The 17,300-nt window shown below is 50.3% G+C and overlaps 1 protein-coding gene across 1 annotated transcript in view; it reads left to right on the top strand.

The window, feature by feature from the left end:
* The first annotated feature begins 334 nt into the window (after positions 1–334).
* The window catches only part of LOC147106465 (plakophilin-2-like), a 77,894-nt gene continuing 60,928 nt past the window's right edge, over positions 335–17,300 (top strand). The window contains exon 1 of the mRNA XM_086009666.1: positions 335–553. Within this exon, the coding sequence (XP_085865792.1) occupies positions 352–553 (202 nt within the window). The 5' untranslated portion in view covers positions 335–351. The remainder of the gene's footprint in view (positions 554–17,300) is intronic.

The raw sequence follows: 17,300 nt of genomic DNA, 5'->3' as shown, positions 1-17,300 counted from the left end.
AGCCCTGTAATTTTCCCCCTTCAAGTATTTATCCAATTCCCTTTTGAAAGTTACTATTGAATCTGCTTCCCGCATATTGAAATAAGATTTGCAATGATAAACTCAACATGGACCAGATACCTGCATGATCTGAAATGTAGTTAAAATGAGAGGAAGCAGGTGTGTGTCAGACTGTGGGTTTGCAATGAGGAAGTTCGCAATGGGAGTGTTGCAATGTTTGGTTTGTATTTTCTGGGTGGGACGATCTGGTGCACAGACACACCTTCCCTCTGGGCGCGGGCAGAGAGGCTGCAAAACAAGGTGTGGGGTCCGGCACTTCACACCGCTCGCTTCCCCCGGAGAGACGCCGGAATGGCCACCAGCCCCGAGGGTTTCATCCGCACCGTGCTGGCCCGGGACCTGTTGCCCGACCGGGACTCCAGTTTGGCCGTCCCGTCCGACGAGAGGCTGAAACGGTCGCAACTTCAGCCGGATGGCAAAAGCTTCCGACTCCAACAGCAAGTCACTCTCAGCATGTCCCGCAGGACCAGGAAGTCCACGACAGATGAGCCAGGTACCTGTGGGAGGGGGAGCCAGGTACCTGTGGGAGGGGGAGCCAGGTACCCGGGGAGGGGGAGCCAGGTACCTGTGGGAGGGGGAGCCAGGTACCCGGGGAGGGGGAGCCAGGTACCTGTGGGAGGGGGAGCCAGGTACCCGGGGAGGGGGAGCCAGGTACCTGTGGGAGGGGGAGCCAGGTACCTGTGGGAGGGGGAGCCAGGTACCTGGGGAGGGGGAGCCAGGTACCTGTGGGAGGGGGAGCCAGGTACCTGTGGGAGGGGGAGCCAGGTGAGTCAGGTACCTGTGGGAGGGGGGTGCGGCGGCCAGGTACCTGTGGGAGGGGGGTGCGGCGGCCAGGTACCTGTGGGAGGGGGGTGCGGCGGCCAGGTACCTGTGGGAGGGGGGGGCCAGGTACCTGTGGGGGGGGGGGCCAGGTACCTGTGGGGGGGGGGGCAGGTACCTGTGGGAGGGGGGGGCCAGGTACCTGTGGGAGGGGGGGGCCAGGTACCTGTGGGAGGGGGGGCCAGGTACCCGGGGAGGGGGGGCCAGGTACCCGGGGAGGGAGGAGGGGGCCAGGTACCTGGGGAGGGAGGAGGGGGCCAGGTACCCGGGGAGGGAGGGGGGGGCCAGGTACCCGGGGAGGGGGGCGGGGGCGCCAGGTACCCGGGGAGGGGGGGGGGGCCAGGTACCCGGGGAGGGAGGAGGGGGCCAGGTACCCGGGGAGGGGGGGGGCCAGGTACCCGGGGAGGGGGGGGGCCAGGTACCCGGGGAGGGGGGGGCCAGGTACCCGGGGAGGGGGGGCCAGGTACCCGGGGAGGGGGGGGCCAGGTACCCGGGGAGGGGGGCGGGGAGGGGAGCCAGGTACCCGGGGAGGGGGGGGGAGCCAGGTACCTGTGGGAGGGGGGAGCCAGGTACCTGTGGGAGGGGGAGCCAGGTACCTGGGGAGGGGGAGGAGGGGGGGGGCCAGGTACCCGGGGAGGGGGGGGGGGCCAGGTACCTGTGGGAGGGGGAGCCAGGTGAGTCAGGTACCTGTGGGAGGGGAGGGGGGTGCGGCCAGGTACCTGCGGGGGTGGGGTGGGGATACCTGTTTACTAAAAGGGTGGTAAATATATGGAGCAGATTATCAGTGGAAAAAGAAACCGTAATGGGTTTCGAGAAGGAACTGGACAGGAATCCGTGGTGATTAGAAACACACCAAGGGAACACTGTGGACAGGAGGGCTCGATGGACCTCCCTCCGCAGGTTGAGGGTTTCTATCTCCCAGGGGACCACACTTTGCTGGATTTATCAGCACCCGGGTGCATCAGATTGCCTGGGAAACTTTCATTTTAAGTTAAATGGACAGGTGATTGGTGGGAGGCTCCGGATTGGGCAGGGATTCCTGCCCAGCCGATTGTCCTCTATTCACCAGGTGCAGGAACAAGAGAATCTACCCCATAAGTCACAAACTCTTGAAGGTCAAATGCTGAATTGCTGTCGGTCGTATTGCAGAGAATGTGGTGGCAACACTGAGGCTGTCAAAATATGTCGGCTGTGTTTTGTTTGCAATCAAAGGGTGAGGAACGACGAGGGGGAGGACCTCTTGTTGGTTTACCATTTTTTTAAGGACAACTTTTATTTGCCAGTGTGGAGATGCTGAATTATGATATCTCTCCTTGCTGGCCGTCTTTCAGATGAGACGTTAAGCAGAGGTCCCCATCTGCCCTCTCGGGTCATAAAAGACCTCACTGCCCTATTTCATCGAGTTACATCGAGGCTACTGCGCAGAAACAGGACATTCGGCCGAACTGGTCCAGTGTTTATGCTCCACACGAGCCTCCTCCCACCCCTCTTCATCTCACCCTGTCAACAGATCCTTCTATTCCTCATGTGTTTATCCAGCTTCCCCTTAAATGCATCTATACTATTTGCCTCAACCACTCCCTGTGGTAGCGAGTTCCACATTCTCGCCACTCTCTGAGTGAAGAAGTTTCTCCTGAATTCAGACTGATTCCTGGGATGGCAGGACTGTCGTATGAGGAGAGATCGGGTCGACTAGGCCTGTATTCACTAGAGTTTAGAAGAATGAGAGGGGATCTCATTGAAACGTATAAAATTCTGACAGGGCTAGACAGACTGGATGCAGGGAGGATGTTTCCCCTGGCTGGGGGGTCTAGAACGAGGGGTCACAGTCTCAGGATACGGGGGTAGGACATTTAGGACTGAGATGAGGAGAAATTTCTTCACACATTGTAGGAACTCCATTCCCTTATCCCCTTTACCTACCTCTTCTGTCCAATTAATATCGGGGTAGTTGAAATCCCCCGTGATGATTATTCTATGTTTTTTATTCATTTCCCTAATTGTTCTGCATATTTCTTCCCCCACCTCCCTTCCACTATTAGGTGGTCTGTAGACTACACCTATTAGTATGATTGAACCTTTATTATCGTTTATCTCTATCCACATGGATTCTATTTTTGTCTTGCTGATATCTGCGTCACTTTTTTCTACTGCCATTGTTATCCCTAATAAGTACAGCTACTCCACCTCCCCTTTTTCCCTCTCTATCTTTTCTAAATATGTTATACCCTGCAATGTTTAATTCCCCGTCCTGATTTTTTCTGCAGCCATGTCTCCGTAATCCCTACTATGTCTGGTTCCTTCCAATGCATGATTGCCTCCAGCTCCCCTGTTTTATTATGGACACTGTGTGCATTGCTGTATAGAGAGTTTAACTTATTTTCAATAGGATTTCCTCTCTCTTTATGTTTAACCATCTTTTTAGACTCCTGTTCTATAACTCTGCTCCCTTGCTGTCAATGTCCTCCCTTACTTTATTCTTTCCTACGCTCTCTTTTCCTGTTTTGTTTATATTTAGGCTCGTTGCGTTTCTTGTAGATCCCTCCCCCCGTCTTCCTAGTTTAAAGCCTTTGCCACCTCCCTATTTATCCTTTCCACTAGGACACGGGTCGAATCCCAGTTCAGGTGGAGCCCGTCCCATCGGTACAGCTCCTTCCTGTCCCAGAACTGGTGCCAGTGTCCCATGAAAAGGAACCCCTCTTTCCCACACCGGCCCTTTAGCCACGAGTACAAGAACAAGGATGTCTTGCTGCAGTTGTACAGGGCCTTGGTGAGACCGCACCTTGAGTATTGTGTGCAGTTTTGGTCACCTTACCTGAGGAAGGACGTTCTTGCCATGGAGGGAGTGCAGCGAAGATTCACCAGGCTGATACCTGGGATGGCAGGAATGACATATGAGGAGAGATTGGGTCGATTGGGCTTATACTCGCTGGAGTTTAGAAGATTGAGAGGGGATCTCATAGAAACCTACAAAATTCTAACAGGACTGGACAGACTAGATGCAGGAAGGATGTTTCTGATGGCCGGGGAGTCCAGAACCAGGGTCATAGTCTAAGGATAAGGGGTAAGCCATTTAGGACTGAAATGAGGAGGAATTTCTTCACCCAGAGAGTGGTGAACCTGTGGAATTCTCTGCCACAGAGGGTGGTGGAGGCCAGTTCATTAAATATATTCAAGAGGGAGTTGGATATATTTCTTGAGGCTAAAGGGATCAAGGTATATGGGGAGAAAGCAGGGACAGGGTACTGAATTTGGATGATCAGCCATGATCTCATTGAATGGCGGAGCAGGCTCGAGGGGCCGAATGGCCTACTCCTGCTCCTATCTTCTATATTTCTATGTGTTAATTCTCCGGATCTGTCTGTTTCTATGCCAATTTGCACGTGGCTCAGGCAATAATCCAGAGATTATTACCCTCGAGGTCCTGCTTTTTAATTTAGAGCCTAACTCCTGATACTCTTTCAGCAGGACCTCCTCCCTGTTCCTACCTATATCGTTTGTTCCAACATGGACCACGACAACTGGATTTACCCCCTCCCTTTCCAAGTTCCTCTCCAGCCGCCATGAGATATCCCTTACCCTGGCACCGGGTAGACAACACAACCTTCGGGACTCTCATTCTTGGCTGCAGAGGACGCTATCTATCCCCCTAATTATAGAGTCCCCTATCACTACCACATTTCTATTCTGCTCTTCTCCCCTACCTTGGACATCCTTCTGAGCCACGGTGCCTCGGTCTGCATTGTGGCTGTCCTCCCCGCAGTCTTTCTCCTTGTCCTCACAGGTAGTGAGTACATCGTACCTGTTGGATAGGACCAGTGTCTGCGGGACCTCCTTCTCAACCTCTCCTAAATCCCTGCTACCCGTCTCCCTAACACTCGCACCCTCCCCTTCCTGAACCTGTGCTTTCCTCTGGGGTGTGACTGTATTCTGGATAAAACTGTCCAGAAATTCCTCCCCCTCCCTTATGTGTCGGAGTGTCTCCAACTCGCACTCCAGCTCAATGACTCTGAGCCGGAGAGATTCGAGATGGAGACATCTCCTGCATCTCGGGACAGTCTCGCTGTCCACAAACTCCCACATACTGCAGTCCAGACACGCAACCTGCCCTGCCTTATTTTAGACCAGCCTTATTATTTATTTAATTAGTTAAAGTCTTTATTGAATGATTATTTATAGTTATATTAAATAGTTTAACTAGTTAAGCTATAAATTTAATAGTTCTAATTTCCCACACCTAGTTTAAACCACTATCCTAAGTTAGAGAGAAAAAAAACCTTAATACTCACCAACCAATCACCTACCTGCTGTCCTGTGATGTCACTCCTTGTTTTTTGGGAAATCGGCGACGGTTTGGCCGCCGCTGACACCGCCTCCGATTAATACCTTTGGTTAACAGAAAGCTACCAATCTCAGATTTAAAATTAACAATTGATCTACCATCAATTGCCTTTTGCGGAAGAGAGTTCCAAACTTCTACCACCCTTTGTGTGTAGAAGTGTTTCCTAATTTCACTCCTGAAAGGTCTGGCTCTAATTTTTAGACAATGCCCCCCTAGTCTTAGATTCTCCAACCAATGGGAATCATTTCTCTCTATCTACCCTATCTGTTCCCCTTAATATCCTGAAAACTTCGATCAGATCACTCCTTAACCTTCTAAATTCCTGAGAATACAACCCTAGTTTGTGTAATCTCTCCTCGTAACTTAGCCCTTGAAGTCCGGGTATCATTCTTGTAAACCTACGCTGCACTCCCTCCAAGGCCAGTATATCCTTCCTAAGGTGTGGTGCCCAGAACTGCTCCCAGTGCTCCAGGTGTGGTCTAACCAGGGCTTTGTACAGCTGCAGCATAACTTCTACCCCCTTGTATTCTAGTCCTCGAGATATAAAGGCCAGCATCCCATTAGCCTTTTTGATTATTTTCTGTAACTGTTCATGACATTTTAATGATCTGTGTACCTAAACCCCTCAAGTCTCTTTGGACCTCCACTGTTTTTAGCCTTTTACCATTTAGAAAGTACCATGGTCGATCCTTTTTAGGTCCAAAGTGGATGACCTCACATTTGCCTAGATTGAAATCCATTTGCCACAGTTTTGCCCATTCACTTAATCTGTCAATATCACTCTGTAATTTTATGCTTTCATCTACCCAACCTACAGTGCCGCCTATCTTTGTGTCATCGGCAAATTTGGATAAATGACTTTCTATGCCATCATCTAAGTTGTTAACAAATACTGTGGATAGTTGCGGCCCCAACACAGATCCCTGCGGGACACCACTAGTCACATCCTGCCAATTAGAGAACCTGCCCATTATCCCTACTGCCTGTCTCCTGCCGCTCAGCCAATTTCCTAACCAGGTCAATAATTTGCTTTCAATTCCGTGGCTTCTACCTTCGATAACAGTCACTTATGTGGAATTTTATCAAATGCCTTCTGGAAGTCCATATAAATAACATCCATAGACATTCCCCTGCCCACTACTTTAGTCACCTCTTCAAAAAATTCAATCGGGTTTGTCAGGCATGACCTGCCTTTCACAAATCCATGCTGGCTCTCTCTGATCAGCTGAAAATGTTCGAGGTGTTCAGTCACCCTATCCTTATAGACTCTAGCAATTTCCTGACAACAGATTTGGCTAACTGGTCTATAATTCCCTGGTTTCCCTCTCTCGCCATTCTTAAATAACGGAGTGACATGCGCAATTTTCCAATCTAAAGGAATGGTTCCTGAATCGAGAGAACTTTGGAAGATTATAGTTCGGGCATCTGCAATGTGCTCACCTTCTTTTAAACCCTAGGATGGAAACCATCTGGTCCTGGGGATTTGTCACTCTTTAGTGCCATTATTTTCTTCATTATTGTTATTTTACTTGCGTAAATTTTATTGAGTTTTACTGGCGAAGGGTTATCAACCTGAAACGTTAACTGTTTCTCTCTCCACGGATGCCTCCTGACCTGCTGAGTACTCCCGGCATTATCTCTCTTTCTTTATTTCAGATTTCCAGCATCTGCAGTATTTTGCTTTTGTAACCTGTTCAGTTGTTGGTTGAAGGATAAATATTGGCCAGGACACCAGGGAAAACGCTCTTGCTCTTCTTCGAAATAGTGCATAGAATCTTTTAGGGTTAGTATGAATACAGAACAGACTCAGGTGACCATCTCTGCAGGGATTCCATCATTGATCTGTCGGTGAAACTTTCCCTAGCTAAAGGCTGAGGTTATCAGTGTCCAATAACAACAACTTGAGCTGATATCGTGACCTTGACGGGGCTAAATGTCCCAAGGTACTCCAGTGAAGTGTCTTGACTCAGTGAAGTGACCCCAGCGGTAAGGTGCAATCAAAGCTTAGTTGGTCAGTAATGATGGCGTGCTTGATTTCCTCAGCCTAGTCCATTATTGAAAGTGAAAGGAGGTTAAAAGTAACGTCTGCAAGGCCACGGAGGAACAATCCAAAAGGCTTTAGGAGATACCTTCTGGTGGGAATTGACTAACTGGTAAAGAGACCTTCCTCAATGGAAAGAATGAGTCATGAGCCTGAGTTAGACAACATCCAATGAAGCATAGAAGGAAGTAGAGGCCTATTTCTATAGGCCCTTGAGAAACAACACCCACCATAGACTTCGTATAAACTGGTGGCATGAGTGAGATGGGTGGCATTATCTGAACCACAATTATCATTTCTAAATAAGGAGTTGGATTTTAGATTCATGCTAATCCTAAAAATTGAGAGTTAGGACAGAGCTTGACTCTGGAAGGAAAGTGTAGTGAGACCGCCCCTCCCTCCCCTCCCTCCCGGAGCAGGTCATCTCCGAGCACTTTGGTTTGGCATTGCATGGAGCATAAGTTCAGGGCAGCAACAAGCATGGTTTGTAAAACCTTTTGGAGGTTTGTTGGACTCTTCTCCTCGGGAGACTTTGTAAACAGATCGAACTTTAATTCAAATGTTTAGAGAATGGCAATTATCACCTTTCTGCTCTCTAAACATTTATCATTTCAAAGCTTTTGCAGCCAGCCACCTCCTAACAGTTCAAGGTTCAGTCAAGCAGAAGTCAAGCCATGTCAACGTGGTTCTGCCTGGTTGGATCCTGGGCTGATGCTACAAGCATCAGACCAACAGGTGCAGTGTAATTATACCCATAGTGCCCCTGCTGCTGAGATAACAACAATTCCCTTTCTAAATCCACCCTCCACTGCCCCTCCCTCTCCTCTTCAGTGACCCTCTTTAAAACCCACCTCTTTGAACAAGGGTTTGGCCAACCCTTCCAGTCTCTCCTTTGGCTCAGCCTTCAGTTATAACCTCTGTGAAGGGCCTGGGATCTTTTCCTACATTAAAGGTGCTGTCATCATTATTGTTCTGTTGTGGAATAGGGACTGGTGATGACTCCCCAGTCAAAGGAGATGGGCTTTGAGGCACATCACAAACTCCAGTGGTTAATGTGGATCTTTCTCAGGGAAGGTTTTGTCAGTGGAGATCACTAACAAGAAGGGTAGGAAGTAAGTAGAAACTCCCATCATAGGCAGCAGAGGTAAATTAGCACTGAATCGTACCTGATGACAATCGTCAGAACATTCGCTGTGGTGCTGGACAGGTTCTGAATGTTAATTGCATGTGTCCATGTCTGAATCTTGCACTGTAGACTCCCCCTTGAGTCCCGCTCCATCCAGAGCCCATGTCGGATTATTCTATCATGGAATCTCCCCTCAGCCTCTTGCCGATCCCAACCTTACGCCAGACTAAGGTCCTGAAATAACACGGTGGAAGACTAGTGTCTGAACTCTAGATGCGTTTGTCTTCAATTCCACCTGCCGTTATTTTAGACATTAACATGTATAGACTGGCGAAATAGAGAGGAATTTCGATGAACTAGCTTCTGCTGGTATTCCACAGTAGAATTCAGGGGCCGGGTTCCTTTCCATAGAAAGAAAGCTATGGTGAGACCACACCTGGAGTAGTGTGTGCAGTTTTGGTCTCCTTACCTAAGAAAGGATATACTTGCCATAGAGGGAGTGCAGAGAAGGTTCACCAGACTGATTCCTGGGATGGCAGGACTGACGTATGAGGAGAGATTGGGTCGACTAGGCCTGTATTCACTAAAGTTTAGAAGAATGAGAGGGGATCTCATTGAAACGTATCAAATTCTGACACGGCTAGACAGACTAGATGCAGGGAGGATGTTTCCCCTGGCTGGGGGGGTCTAGAACGAGGGGTCACAGTCTCAGGATACGGGGTAGGACATTTAGGACTGAGATGAGGGGAAATTTCTTCACTCGGAGGGTGGTGAACCTGTGGAAGTCTCTACGACAGAAGGCTGTGGAGGCCAAGTCACTGAATATATTTAAGAAGGAGATAGATAGATTTCTAGACACAAAAGGCAGCAAGGGGTATGGGGAGAGAGCGGGAATATGGTATTGAGATAGAGGATCAGCCATGATCATATTGAATGGCGGAGCAGGCTCGAAGGGCCGAATGGCCGACTCCTGCTCCTATTTTTCTATGTTTCTAAAAGAAGATTTACATTTTCTATAGCGCCTTTCATGACCTCGGGAAGTCCAAAAGCACTTTACAGCCAATGAAGCACCTTTTGAAGTGTAGTCACTGTTGTAATGTAGAAAATGCAGCAGCCAATTTATGCACAGCAAGATCCCACAAACTGCAATATGATAATAACCAGATAATCTGTTTTACTGATGTTGATTGAGGGCTAAGTATTGGCTCCAGGACATCGGGGAGAATTCACCTGCTCTTCTTCGAAATAGCGGCCGTAGGATCTTTTACATCCACCTGAGAGAGCAGACGGTTTAACATCTCATCTGAAAGACGGCAACTCCAACAGTGCAGCACTCCCTCAGTACTGCCCCTCCGACAGTGCGGTGCTCCCTCAGTACTGACCCTCCGACATTGCGGTGCTCCCTCAGTACTGCCCCTCCGACAGTGCGGCGCTCCCTCAGTACTGCCCCTCCGACAGTGCAGCGCTCCCTCAGTACTGCCCCTCCGACAGTGCGGCGCTCCCTCAGTACTGCCCCTCCGACAGTGGCGCGCTCCCTCAGTACTGCCCCTCCGACAGTGCCGCGCTCCCTCAGTACTGCCCCTCCGACAGTGCCGCGCTCCCTCAGTACTGCCCCTCCGACAGTGCCGCGCTCCCTCAGTACTGCCCCTCCGACAGTGCGGCACTCCCTCAGTACTGCCCCTCCGACAGTGCGGCGCTCCCTCAGTACCGCCCCTCCGACAGTGCGGCGCTCCCTCAGTACTGCCCCTCCGACAGTGCCGCGCTCCCTCAGTACTGCCCCTCCGACAGTGCCGCGCTCCCTCAGTACTGCCCCTCCGACAGTGCCGCGCTCCCTCAGTACTGCCCCTCCGACAGTGCGGCGCTCCCTCAGTACTGTCCCTCCGACAGTGCAGCGCTCCCTCAGTACTGCCCCTCCGACAGTGCCGCGCTCCCTCAGTACTGCCCCTCCGACAGTGCCGCGCTCCCTCAGTACTGCCCCTCCGACAGTGCCGCGCTCCCTCAGTACTGCCCCTCCGACAGTGCGGCACTCCCTCAGTACTGCCCCTCCGACAGTGCGGCGCTCCCTCAGTACTGTCCCTCCGACAGTGGCGCGCTCCCTCAGTACTGCCCCTCTGACAGTGCGGCACTCCCTCAGTACTGCCCCTCCGACAGTGCGGCGCTCCCTCAGTACTGCACTGGGAGTGTTAGCCTGGATTTTTGTGCTCAAGTCTCTGGAGTGGGACTTAAACCCATGACCTTCTGACTCCGAGGCGAGAGTGCTGCCCACTGAACTATGGTGGACAGTTGTAGTTACTCTGAACAAAATGAAGCAATTCTGTTCTTATTTGTAAACTTTAACCCTGCCTCCTCCACACCAGCAGATTCTGGGCTGAGATTAGGCTCCGTCCTGCCTTTATAGATCTCCTGTGGCATTGCTCTCATTTTAATGGTGTCAGCCGTGGCTCAGTGGGTAGCACGTTAACCAGAGCCGAAGGTCCAAGTCCCACTCCAGAGACTTGAGCACAAAATCTAGGCTGACATTTCGGTGCCCCGTCTGCCCTCACTACCGGTGAGAGCTGCACTGTCGGAGGGGCAGTACTGAGGGAGCGCCGCACTGTCGGAGGGGCAGTACTGAGGGAGCGCCGCACTGTCGGAGGGGCAGTACTGAGGGAGCGCCGCACTGTCGGAGGGGCAGTACTGAGGGAGCGCCGCACTGTCGGAGGGGCAGTACTGAGGGAGCGCCGCACTGTCGGAGGGGCAGTACTGAGGGAGCACCGCACTGTCGGAGGTACCGTCTTTCAGATGAGACGTTAAACCGAGGTCCCGGCTGCGCTCTCAGGTGGATGTAAAAGATCCCATGGCACTATTTCGAAGAAGAGTAGGGGAGTTCTCCCCAGTGCCCTGGGCCAATATTTATCCCTCAGCCAACAGCTACAAATAAATGATCTGGTCATTGTTGCTTGTGGGATCTTGCTGTGCACAAATTAGCCGCCATGTTTCCTACATTACAACAGTGACTACACTTCAAAAATCTCTAAAAATTTTTTTGCTCCTCCAACCGTGCAGCACTCCCTCAGTACTGCCCCGCCGACAGTGCAACACTCCCTCAGTACTGTCCCTCCGACAGTGCAGCACTCCCTCAGTACTGCCCCTCCGACAGTGCAGCACTCCCTCAGTACTGCCCCTCCGACAGTGCAGCACTCCCTCAGTACTGCCCCTCCGACAGTGCGGCGCTCCCTCAGTACTGCCCCTCCGACAGTGCGGCGCTCCCTCAGTACTGCCCCTCCGACAGTGCGGCGCTCCCTCAGTACTGCCCCTCCGACAGTGCGGCGCTCCCTCAGTACTGCCCCTCCGACAGTGCACGCTCCCTCAGTACTGCTCCTCCGACAGTGCACGCTCCCTCAGTACTGCTCCTCCAACCGTGCAGCTCTCCCTCAGCACTGCACTGGGAGTGTCAGCCTGGATTTGGTGCTCCAATCTCTGGAGTGGGGCTTGAACCCACGACCGTCTGACTCAGGCGAGAGTGCTGCCCACTGAGACACGGCTCACACCTTTTATGATGTCATTGAGTGAGAAACGCTTTCGGAAAACTGTTATAAGTAACCACTTCCCGGTTTTGTACCATCGAGAAGTGTAACCAGGGTAACCTTTTTAGTGAATATATTGAAGCAATGGGCTACACCTTGATATGAACCCTCCATGGCCTCGCCCCTCCCTATCTCTGTAACCTCTCCAGCTCTACAACCCTCCAACATTTCTGCGCTCCTCCAATTCTGGCCTCTTGTGCATCCCTGATTTTAATCACTCCACCATTGGCGGCCGTGTGTTCAGCTGCCTGGGCCTGAAGCTCTGGAATTCCCTCCCTAAACCTCTCCGCCTCTCTCTCCTCCTTTCAGACGCTCCTTAAAACCGACCTCTTTGAACAAGCTTTTGGTCACCTGCCCTGATATCTCATTATCTTGGGGGAACGCTGGGATAGTTGTGATGTCACTGGGCTAGTAATCCAGAGACAGAGTTCAAATCCCACCACGGCAGCTGGGGAATTTAAATTCAGTAATGGTGACCTTTAGGGAAGGAAATCTCGTCCATACCCGGTCTGGGCCGAAATCTGACACCAGTCCGACTCTTAACTGCCTTCTGATTGGCTTAGCAAGCCACTCAGTTGTAATCAAGAAGGCGGCTCACCACCACCAATTAGGGATGGGCAATAAATGCTTGCCGGCAACACCCACATCCCATAGAAACATAGAAGATAGGAGCAGGAGTAGGCCATTCGGCCCCTCGAGCCTGCTCCGCCATTCAATGCGATCATGGCTGATCATCCAAACTCAGTACCCTGTCCCTGCCTTCTCCCCATATCCCTTGATCCCCTTAGCCTTAAGAAATATATCTAACACCTCCTTGAATATATTTAATGAATTGGCCTCCACTGCCTTCTGTGGTAGAGAATTCCACAGGTTCACCACTCTCTGGGTGAAGAAATTCCTCCTCATCTCTGTCCTAAATGGCTTACCCCTTATCTTTAGACTGTGACCCCTAGTTCTGGACTCCCCCGCCATCGGGAACATCCTTCCTGCATCTAGTCTGTCTAATCCTGTTAGAATTTTATAGGCTTCAATGAGATCCCCTCTCATTCTTCTAAACTCCAGTGAGTACAAGCCCAATCGACCCAATCTCTCCTCATACGTCGTTCCTGCCATCCCAGGTATCAGTCTGGTGAATCTTCGCTGAACTCCCTCCATGGCAAGAACATCCTCAGATAAGGCGACCAAAACTGCACACAATATTCAAGGTGTGGTCTCGCCAAGGCCCCGTACAACTGCAGCAAGACATCCTTGTTCCTGTACTCAAACCCTCTCGCTACGAAGGCCAACATACCATTTGCCTTCTTAACCGCCTGCTGCACCTGCATGCTTACCGTCAGCGACTGGTGCACAAGGACACCCAGGTCTCGTTGCATTTCCCTTTCTCCCAATCTATTGCCGTTCAGATAATAATCTGCCTTCCTGTTTTTGCCACCAATGTGGATAACCTCGCATTTATCCACATTATACTGCATCAGCCATGCATCTGCCCAATCACCCAACTTGTCCAAATCATACTGGAGTTTCTCGGCATCCTCCTCACAGCACACATGCCCACCCAGCTATGTGTCGTCTGCAAACTTGGAGATATTACATCTAGTCCCCTTGTCCAGATCATTAATATATATTGTGAATTGCTGGGGTCCTAGGACCGATCCCTGCGGCACCCCATTAGTCACTGCCTGCCACTCGGAAAAAGACCCGTTTATTCCAACTCTTTGCTTCCTGTCTGCCAACCAGTTCTCTATCCAAGTCAGTACCTTGCCTCCAATCCCATGTGCCTTAACCTTACACGCTAATCTCTTATGCGGGACCTTATCAAAAGCCTTCTGAAAGTCCAAATACACCACATCCACTGGTTCTCCCTTATCTATTCTACCAGTTACATCCTCAAAAAATTCCAGTAGATTAGTCAAGCATGATTTACCTTTTGTAAATCCATGTTGACTTTGTCCGATCCTGTCACTGTTTTCCAAGTGCTCTGCTATTACATCTTTTATAATGGACTCTAGCATTTTCCCCACTACCGATGTCAGGCTTACCGGTCTATAATTCCCTGTTTTCTCTCTACCACCTTTTTTGAACAGTGGGGTAACATTAGCTACCCTCCAATCCATGGGTACTGTTCCAGAGTCTATAGAATTTTGGAAGATGACCAGCAATGCATCTACTATTTCTAGGGCCACTTCCTTAAGTACCCTAGGATGTAGATTATCAGGCCCTGGGGTTTTATCAGCCTTCAATCCCGTCAATTTCCCTAAAGCCATTTCCCGACAAATACTGATTTCTATCAGTTCCTCCCTCTCATTAGACCCTATGTTCCCCAACATCTCTAGGAGGTTATTTGTGTCCTCCTTTGTGAAGCCAGAACCAAAGTATGTATTTAATTGGTCTGCCATTTCTTTGTTCCCCATTATAAATTCCCCTGATTCTGACTGCAAGGGACCTACGCTTGACTTCACCAATCTTTTTCTCTTCACATATCTATAAAAGCTTTTATAGTCAGTTTTTATGTTCCCTGCGAGCTTACTCTCGTACTCTATTCCCCCCCCCTCTTAATTAATCCCTTTGTCCTCCTTCGCTGAATCCTAAACTGCTCCCAATCCTCAAGTTTACTGTTTTTTCTGGCCAATTTATATGTCCTCTCCTTGGATCTTATGCTATCCCTAATTTCCCTTGTTAGCCACGGTTGAGTCATCTTTTTTGTTTTACTTTTATGCCAAACAGGGATGTACAAATTCTGTAGTTCATCCATGCGCTCTTTGAATGTTTGCCATTGCCTAACAACCGTCAACCCTTTGAGTAACATTCCCAAATCAATCCTAACCAACTCGCGCCTCATACCATCGTAGTTTCCTTTATTTAAATTCAGGACCCTAGTCTCTGAGTCAACTACTTTACTCTCCATCTTAATGAAGAATTTGATCATATTATGATCGCTCCGCCCCAAGGGGCCTTGCACAACAAGATTGCCAATTAATCCTTTCTCATTACATAATACCCAGTCTAAGATGGCCTGATCTCTAGTTGGTTCCTCGACATATTGGTCCAGGAAACCATCCCGTATACACTCCAGGAATTCCTCCTCCACAGTATTGTTACTAATTTGGTTAGCCCAATCTCTATGTAGATTAAAGTCACCCATGATAACTGCTGTGCCCTTAGTGCACGCGTCTCTAATTTCCCATTTAATGCCATCCCCAACCTCCGCATTACTGTTTGGGGGTCTGTATACCACTCCCAGTAACGTTTTCTGCCCCTTGGTATTTCTCAGTTCTGCCCATACAGATTCCACATCATCAGAGCTAATATCCTTCCTTACTATTGTGTTAATCCCCTCTTTAACCAGCAATGCTACCCCACCTCCTTTTCCTTTTTGCCTGTCTTTCCTGAATATTGAATACCACTGGATGTTGAGTTCCCAGCCTTGGTCACCCTGGAGCCATGTTTTCGTAATCCCAATCATATCATATCCGTTTACCTCTATTTGCACAGCTAATTCATCCACCTTATTACGAATGCTCCTCGCATTAAGACACAAAGCCTTCAGGCTTGTTTTTTTAACACTTAGACCTTTTAGAATTATTATTTACTGTGGCCATGTTTGATTTAAACCCTTGATTTTGCTGACTGCCACCTTTGCTTTTCTCTTTCCTGTCTTTTGCTTCTATCCTTGTTTCCCTTTCCTCTGTCTCCCTGCTCAGGTTCCCAACCCCCTGCCATTTTAGTTTAAACCCTCCCCCAGAGCACTAGCAAACACTCCCCCTAGGACATCGGTCCCGGTCCTGCCCAGGTGCAAACCGTCCAGTTTGTACTGGTCCCACCTCCCCCAGAACCGGTTCCAATGTCCCAGGAATTTGAATCCCTCCCCCTTGCACCTTTCCTCCAGCCACGCATTCATCTGAAATATCCTTCTATTTCTACTCTGACTAGCACGTGGCACTGGTAGCAATCCTGAGATTACTACCTTGTGGTCCTGTTTCTTAATTTACCTCCTAACTCCCTATATTCAGCTTGTAGGACCTCATCCCGTTTTTTACCTATATCATTGGTACCGAAATGCACCACGACAACTGGCTGTTCACCCTCCCCTTCCAAAATGTTCTGCAGCCGCTCTGAGACATCCTTGACCCTTGCACCAGGGAGGCAACATACCATCCTGGAGTCTCGTTTGCGGCCACAGAAATGCCTATCTATTTCCCTTACAATAGAATCCCCTATTACTATAGCTCTACCCCTCTTTTTCCTCCCGTCCTGTGCAGCAGAACCACCCCTGGTGCCAGAAAGTTGGCTGCTGCTGCCTTCCCCCGATAAGCCATCCTCCCCAACAATATCCAAAGCGGTATATCTGTTTGAAAGGGGGATGGCTTCAGGGGACCCCTGCACTACCTGCCTGCGCCTACTACTCGGCCTGGGGGTCACCCATTCCCTTCCTGCCTGTACAGCCTTTACCTGCAGTGTGACCAACGCATTAAACGTGCTATCCACGACGTCCTCGGCATCACGAATGCTCCAGTATGTATCCATTCGCAGCTCCAGTGCCGCAATGCGGTCTGCCAGTAGCTGCAGCTGGATACACTTCCCGTACACATGGTCGTCGGGGACACAGGAAGTGTCCCTGATTTCCCACATAGTGCAGGAGGAGCATTCCATGGCGCCAAGCTATACTGCCATGACTTACCCTTTAATTCAAATTAAATTAAATCAAATCGATCCCACCAATTACACTATAATTAAATGATATACTCAAGGGCTCTTGTTTACCAGCAGTCCCCGCTACACAACAGAGACCTTAGAAACTCTAAACCACAAAATTTAAGTTTGGAAAAAAGTGAGAATGAGAGATATATTCACCAACCAATCACTTACCTGCTTTCTGGTGACGTCACACTTCGATTACTTTTTACTTTCTCTCCTGCTCGCAGAGCTCGGTTTAAATCAGCCTCTCCCCCCTCGCCTCTCGCAGGTCCGCCTCTCCCGCTCTCGGAGCTCGGTTTAAATCAGCCTCTCCCCCCTCGCCTCTCGCAGGTCCGCCTCTCCCGCTCTCGGAGCTCGGTTTAAATCAGCCTCTCCCGCCTCGCCCCTCACAGGTCCGCCTCTCCCGCTCTCGGAGCTCGGTTTAAATCAGCCTCTCCCGCCTTGCCTCTCGCAGGTCCGCCTCTCCCGCTCTCGGAGCTCGGTTTAAATCAGCCTCTCCCGCCTTGCCTCTCGCAGGTCCGCCTCTCCCGCTCTCGGAGCTCGGTTTAAATCAGCCTCTCCCGCCTCGCCCCTCACAGGTCCGCCTCTCCCGCTCTCGGAGCTCGGTTTAAATCAGCCTCTCCCGCCTTGCCTCTCGCAGGTCCGCCTCTC

Source organism: Somniosus microcephalus, chromosome 16 (assembly GCF_052327205.1).
Source record: "Somniosus microcephalus isolate GS21.2 chromosome 16, FLI_Smic_1.0, whole genome shotgun sequence".
NCBI lineage: Eukaryota > Metazoa > Chordata > Chondrichthyes > Squaliformes > Somniosidae > Somniosus > Somniosus microcephalus.
Note: the sequence above shows the minus strand (reverse complement) of the source record. Positions and strands in the feature narration are given on the sequence as shown.